Source organism: Sciurus vulgaris (genome assembly GCF_902686455.1).
Source record: "Sciurus vulgaris genome assembly, chromosome: 4".
Taxonomy (NCBI): Eukaryota; Metazoa; Chordata; class Mammalia; order Rodentia; family Sciuridae; genus Sciurus; species Sciurus vulgaris.
Genome location: NC_136464.1, coordinates 106,854,197 through 106,861,491, shown reverse-complemented (window position 1 = coordinate 106,861,491; position 7,295 = coordinate 106,854,197). Strand labels below are relative to the sequence as shown.

The window sequence follows — 7,295 nt, the reverse complement described above, 5'->3', positions numbered from 1 at the left end:
GTATTATAGTGACTCCTACTGAGGAAGAGCAATAGTTACTTTATACATTTTAATACTTTTTGAAATTTTGCAATAATTCTGATTTAATATTATAATAAAACTAGTTAATTACAAACTATTAAAATGAAGAATTGAAAAACATTAAAAACTTAAAAGGAATACTTGTTCCATTCCTACTTGTTGAATTACTGTGAAAATGAAAAACAATCTTATACTGCATTTTTAATAAAATGTTAATAACTTTAATTCTTCATAGTTGCAAATATTACTTATAAATATATATTTTTAGAGCATTTCATTATGTTGATCTTGTTTCTAAGATTTCAAAAATTAGTGATATTATTTAGTTGAAAAAAATATATTGTTTATCTTTTCCTGGGAGATGTTCTAATTTTTAAACAAATTAATTTACTGTATGCATTTCCACTGAATATGGAGACTCAATAAGAGTAATAATAATATTCATTCTGTATCAGTCAAAAATGACATGCTGTTACAATCTTAAAATCATATTCATAATATTTTATAGTTTGTAACTGCAGTCTTTTTTTTTTTTTTTTTGAATTGAAAAGTCTGGTTTATTTATATAATTCTGTACAGTGATGAAAATTATTTACATCTACCACCATGGATAAGTCTCAAGAATAGTGTTAACAGCTAGTTGTAAAAAGATATGTACAATATGTACAACATGGTTCATGTAAAATGTTAAAACACAAAACAAAGCAGTCAATGGATAAATGCTAACAGCCAAGAAAGAATACAGAAACATTAAAAAATACAAAACTATGACACCATTTTGGGATAAACACTGATTTGGGGTATGAAGGGAGGGTGTGATAAGGATCAGAATTACAAAGTGTCAGAAGAGAATGATGTGTGAAGTAAAATTAAAGACAGTTGATCACCTAGAGTCCACAGCAGGAATTGGCAAACTCTTGATCAGTGTCACTAAGGTAAATTTTAGGCTCTGCACGACAAAAGGCAAAATTTGAGATTATTATGTGGATAACTTATTGGGTTTTAAAGTTAATGTATCTTGTCATTGAAATTGGTTCCAAATATGAGAGTTTTTCAGCTATTTTAAAGCATTAAAACTATTCTTAGCTTGCAGACTATCCAAAAACAGGCAGTATGCTGGTCTTGGCCCATAGACCATAGTGAAGCTATTGTTGGCCTGGAAGAACACTGTCTGATTAAACTTCCTGTGGTGATGGAGATGTTCTGTATCTGCATAATCTATGGCACTGTAACTATTACTACATGTGGCAACTGAGACTGAGAAACTGAATTTTTAGCACTTTTTGTTTTCCATCATGTTGGGGACTAAACCCAGGATCTCACCCATGAGCACTTGACCACTCTTACCACTGAGATACATCTCCAGTCGGAGAAACTGAATTTGAATTATATTTATTCTTAGTTAACAACTCTAGAGTGTTTCCATGAATTTAAATAGATACAAAAGGAGTGGTTGACAAAACTGGAAAAATAAGACTGATGGGTCAATGGGATGTATAGATCAGTGACTTTACGGAAAGAAATACTGTTGGTGTTGAGTATTTTGAGTGTGACTGATACGGTATATACAAAGATAAGAAGATGTAGTCAAGAAAATAATTTGAGATGAAGATTGGGTCATCTAGTAAAATTAGATTTTTTTTTTTTGGTAGTGTTTGGGATTGAACCCAGGGCTTCACACATGCTAGGCAAGTGCTCTACCACTGAGCTACATCCCTAGCTCAAATAGAATTTTGAGCACAATAAAAATGTGGAGGAGAGAATGTCACGTTTGACTGTTAGAGAATACTGAGTGGGAGAGAAGAGGAAATGTCCAAGAATAAGAATAGTGAAGGCTAGAAAGAAGACAACCAGATGGCTAATCTATCTGATATTTAAAGAACAGAAGGAAAACACATGTGCTATCTTATGCAAATTTTATTGTTCTTTAAAAATGGACTACTTTCAATGATTTCAAAGTTTATACACAAGTGTAGATGTCAAACTTTCTGAACTCTCACTGGTTGATCAAAAAAGCCTTTGGTATCCACACATTTGAGATTCTTGATTAAATCACAAGGGGGGGGGGCACTCCTGAAAGTCTCTGACATAATTTGAGTTTCCTGAGGTATCACTTTGAATAGCACACACTTAGGGTTCACAACCAGACACCTAATCCCTGAGACTGAAAACCACATTCTCTAATCATGACCCATATACATTTTATGTGAAGAACTAAATACAACTCTGTTATAAGGGACCCACGAACAACCTGGGGTTTATTTTACTGTGAATGTCAAGGATTTATTTAACTCCAAAATTTTTATAAGGATTTTCAAAAGATCTTGCTTGCCTTAAAAAAGTGTTTAGAATTCCCCACTTATGGGAAGAATAAAGATGCCAAAGTATTAAAATAATCATTAATTTCAAAATGTTGGTGCAAGATACATTTTGAATAAAATTAAGGGGTTTAAGTAACTTAAGAAATCTAAATTCTGAAGTGCAGTTTTGAAATCATCATAATCTAGAGTCCTATGAAGAGAATATTCTATGGGAATAATTGCATACATTTGTGTACAATGTTAACAGATTCTCTATTGGAACAATAGAAAAGTGTGAGATTTATTGCATTTGCTTCATACTTTTTTTTGAACGTCTCATGTCCTTCTTCTTCTTGAAAATAGGAGAATTCAAAAAATACAAATCTGTAAAAGGGTCTCCTCTTCTTAGTTTCGAAGCAAGTGTTGGCTCCTTATAGTTAATGCTGGTTGTGCACCTACGCTTGGGCAGAGACACTGCTGTACTTTCTGTGTTCTTTTTTGGAGAAAGAGAAAGTCTCCTCATTTTCACTACAGGAGTCAAGGGGGCATTGGTGATATCCTTCAGGCCAGAGTGAGGTGACGGGTAAGTCTCAGGTGGCACACTTGGAGGAGTTTGTGTTGGCTTAGAATCCTCTCTCTCTTTTTCATCTGTATACTGCAGTGTTCTTTTAGATCGAGGCCTGGTGACTGGTCTCCCATCTGATCTGGTGGCAAGATTTTGAGTGTACTTGCCAGGGGGCAGATAGAGGTCATCAGAATCATCTCCAGAACCACTTGATTCACAGATGCTCTCTTCAGACTTATGGTTGTTTTCTTCTCTATTAGAATCAGCACTTATTTTCTGTCGGAAAGGAGTGAGATGAACACCCTCTTCCAAATTAAAATTGTAAGCATCACTGGAACTGACAGGTCCATCCAATTTACTCTTGGAAATATTTGTTTTAGTTTCATTTTTATTCCCTTTATGCTTTGATGTAGGTTTTGATTTTCTCCTGTTAGCTTTGCTTTTCTCTTCTCTTTTTCTTCCTTTTGCATATTTACACTTACTTTTAGTTTGTTCGGATTTAGGTTCCAAAGGAACTTCTTTTGTTTTAGTAAACTTTCCTGGGTGAATAAGCTTTGGTGATAAATTAATTTGGTCCTTGTTCCAATGAAAAACACTTTGTTCTATATTTTCAGGTATGTGCATGTTTATTCCTGGGTCTACATATCTGATTCTTTCCAATTCAGAAGACTGCCCTGCCAAATGACTGGTTTCAAAGTCATTCAAAGTACTGAACTTAGATCATTAAACTCTTTCTTTAAATGGCGACGGAGAGACACAGTTCTAGGTAACACATCATCAGTAGATTTGGCTTCATCTGAATCAAAATCACATCTCAGTGTTTCTTGAGGAATAGTAGATATCTTCTATTTGTAATGATTCTCCATGTCCTGGAAGGTCAGTTTCTTCAAGAGGAAGTTGCGGTAAATACTTCACAAATAAATCACTGGTGTTGTCGTCTCTATTGGAGTCCATTCCAGAGGGATGTATTTCCTGGTTCTGAGCAGCTTCTGTTTGCTGGGAAGCAAGTTTTTCTTTCAGTGCATATAACTGACATGCAAGGTAGTAACACTCTCTTCTCAGTTGTAGGATGATATCTTGGGCTTCTCTCACTTTGGATTTTTCATTTTCCAAAGCTAAAACTAACATTTTGTTGTTTTGTTGGTAATTTTTCAGCAATGTAGAAGTGGTGTCTGGGTCACTACTGCTGCTGCAGCCGTCGCCGTCCTCCTCACATCCCAAGGCTCCACAAAGCTGTCCCCTCGCGCGCGACTCCCGCGCTCCGGGCCCTCCAGGACTGTGGCGCAGTCTTGGGTCACCCGCAACTACCGCCACCACATTCGAAATTCTCCGCCGCGCTCACCTATTGGCTGGGTGGGGGAGGTCACGTGACGCGACGACCGTAACTGCAGTCTTTTAAGACAACATATTTGACTCTTTGGGATAAACAAGATGTGATAGTCATTCTTCCAAGTCATTATAATTTGAGCTTGCCTGGCCCTCACCAGTCTTGTCACTCACAACTTCTCTCTGTGCAGTCTCTCCTTGCTTCCTCCTGGAAACTCTCCTTGTTTTCACTCAAGCCCTTTGGTCTCCTACGTCACTCATCAATACTTCATACTTTCTCCCTTTGCCTTGTACTGCTAAATAATTCCCTTGAAGGAAGTCAGAGCTGCCCCAGGACAATGTCATTTTCTACCTATAGCATTGTCTCCAGGGCCCAGAAAGTAGAAAGAGGAGAGGAGGGGAGAGGAGAGGAGGGGAGGGGAGGGCAGAGAAGGGGAGGGGAGGAGAGATAGAAAGAAGGAAGGAAGGAAGTGAGCAAGGAAGGGAGAAAGGAAGATTTAAATGAACAGCATTTCCTTTGGTTTTATCTGAGAAGACAGAATCCTGCTGTTTGTGATGCAGAAATTGGCAAGAATACCCCTCTCTTCTGCTCTCCATCTCTTGACCCCAGAATTCATACTGGAATTGTGCTATAGCTCCTTTACTTCAGCCATCAACTGCCAGGACTTGTAAGGGGATTAGGCAGAGGCTGCACCTGGGGCTGTGCACCTTGCTGTCTGCTGCCGCTTCCTCTACTAGATTGCCTGCTCTCAGGTATCACCAAATATCAGGTATCACCAAATATCCCTCTTAGACTTTCCCTGCAAGCCAAAGCAGCTCTTAAAAATGGACCCCCTTGGGGTGACAATTCTTAATGTATATCTAAACATCAATTTGAATTTATTCTATGAAAAGCAACAGATTTATAAGTTTGTTTACCATTATGTATACAGTACAATCTAAATTTGCTTTTACTGAAAATCTGACAAGAATCATTTTTTATTTACAATTTTTCCTTGTTCCCCTTAAGATTTGAATTACTATTATTAAGAAGCAAATAATTAAAAATTTCTATTCTTTTGTAGCCTTACTACTTCCTGTAAGTCTAATACTCTGCAAGGTAGAACCACCCACGGAAAAGTACAATTTGATATAAAACAGTAAGAACAATTGTAACTTTGTGTTAACTCCCCTTTCTCACACTTAGGAGGTGTCACTGAAACTGTAAATGCATTTAAAGGATATCTGTGGAGAACATTTTTTTCTCAATTCCTACTTCCTTTTCCTGTCTGTATTTCACAATTTACTGTTATTCTAGGGATTTATGTGTTTGCCACTATCTGTGATGAAAATATCTCTACACTTACCCTGGACAGAAAGATTATTACCCACTAATTTTATGAGTGTTATGAAAATTAGGATTACAATTTTTTCAATGAATGTGATTAAAATATTATTTTTGGAAAAAATAGATTGTTTTGTTTGCTTGTTTTTCAATGAACGGGTGAGATTCTAAGAAGATGCCTGAAAAAGAACAATGGATAAGTGGACCATCAGAGGATGTTCCTATGGTGTTTAGATACGTTCACAAAAAAATGTTAATTGTCTCCCTTCTATCACTTTGGTGAAGGAGGGATTCTCATCTCAGGGTACTGTGAATGGTATTGTGAAGACAGATCCTGACTTCTAATGGTTCAACCTCCAGGTTTTCTGCTTTATAGTGGTGAGAAAGCATCATGCAGTTACCTGAATTGGAAGTTTGCGTTTTGGTCATTTCACCACACTAGTGATATGCAGTAAGATGCTCTGTTCAGATGTAGGACAGCAGTGGAGATGATTCCCAGCTCCCAGTCAGCCATGTGATCTCAGGGCAAACAACCAGTACTCCTCAGAGCACTGTGTTGCCAATGTTTTCCAGATACAGATATTCAGTAAGTTGCATAAGATATTCAGCAACAAAAAATACTACCCAGGGTTATATGGTTTGTTGCATTTGTTTTAGTTCCCAAACCAGATAATAACCTAGAGCACAGGAATTAAATCTTGTGGTTCTTTTTACCCAGCATCCTTTCCATCATAAACACTTTTGATCATGGTGATGAAGTTGATTTATTTATGCTTTGAAAGTATTTATAGTGTTCTATTTGTACTGGTTATTCAATTGAAGTGCTTTTAACAAATTATGTATGGCTATTTTGTTTTACCTAATGATCACAGAACAGAGAGACAGGCAGCCTTAAGTGTAACACATAGCTACATCTTAAAGCCACAAACTGCTGAGTTCCATTAGTGACTTTATGTTGATGACCTTTTCAGGGTTTTTATATAGTATTCCCTTATTAATTAAGCTCAACATTTTATTTTACAAACATGTAGATTAAACTCATAGAATTAAAAACATTTTTATTTCCTGGGCAGAAAAGTATCTAATCAGGATAGATGATTATTTTCTAATTGATAAATTTTTCACACTGAAATGTATTTTATTCCTGTATCATCATTTTCTTTTTCAAATCAATCATGAAAGCCATACATATACAAATCACATTTTACTTCTTAGCTGGAGAATTTAGTGCCTTTCTTATACTTTTAATTATTTATACTTATATATTTATTTATTTATTTATAATTTTATTTAGTTTTCTTATACTATGCTATTGGTCCTATATGCACATACACATAATTTGGTAGATATTTAGCAATGTTACATTTCAAAAAACTTGGTCAATGTACTATAATCATTTTTGAAAAAAACTTTTTATTTGGAATTGTTCTTAAAATTTGAACAAAAGACCCTTATGTTTCACTTCTTTTCTAAATATATGGTTCAACAGTTACCTTAACAGTTAGAAATGTTAGATATTCTAACTTCAAATCTAGCAAGGGATTCTGTGTGTTACTTTAACCACAACTTTTTTCTTCAATTTTGTGGATTGAAAAAGTGCATAAAAAGAATTTATTCTGACTCCAGTTGGACCACATTGGACGGGCACCTGAAAAAAGTTGTCAGTGTTGCCTGTCAGATTTAAACTTAGCATGAACAGAAGGCTTGCAAATGCTTAAAATATTTTGTCAATACTGGCATTCCACTGAGGATTAATTAA

At 35.7% G+C, this 7,295-nt stretch overlaps 1 protein-coding gene across 1 annotated transcript; it reads right to left on the bottom strand.

Annotated features, from left to right (window-relative positions):
- Positions 1 to 2,622: 2,622 nt before the first annotated feature.
- On the bottom strand, positions 2,623 to 6,285 carry LOC306658967 (shugoshin 1-like; the record flags this gene model as incomplete). The annotated part of the gene is given in 4 exon segments (XM_079136238.1): positions 2,623 to 3,602; positions 3,605 to 3,723; positions 3,725 to 4,174; positions 6,251 to 6,285. Coding segments are annotated over 4 exon segments (1,584 nt in total).
- Positions 6,286 to 7,295: the final 1,010 nt, after the last annotated feature.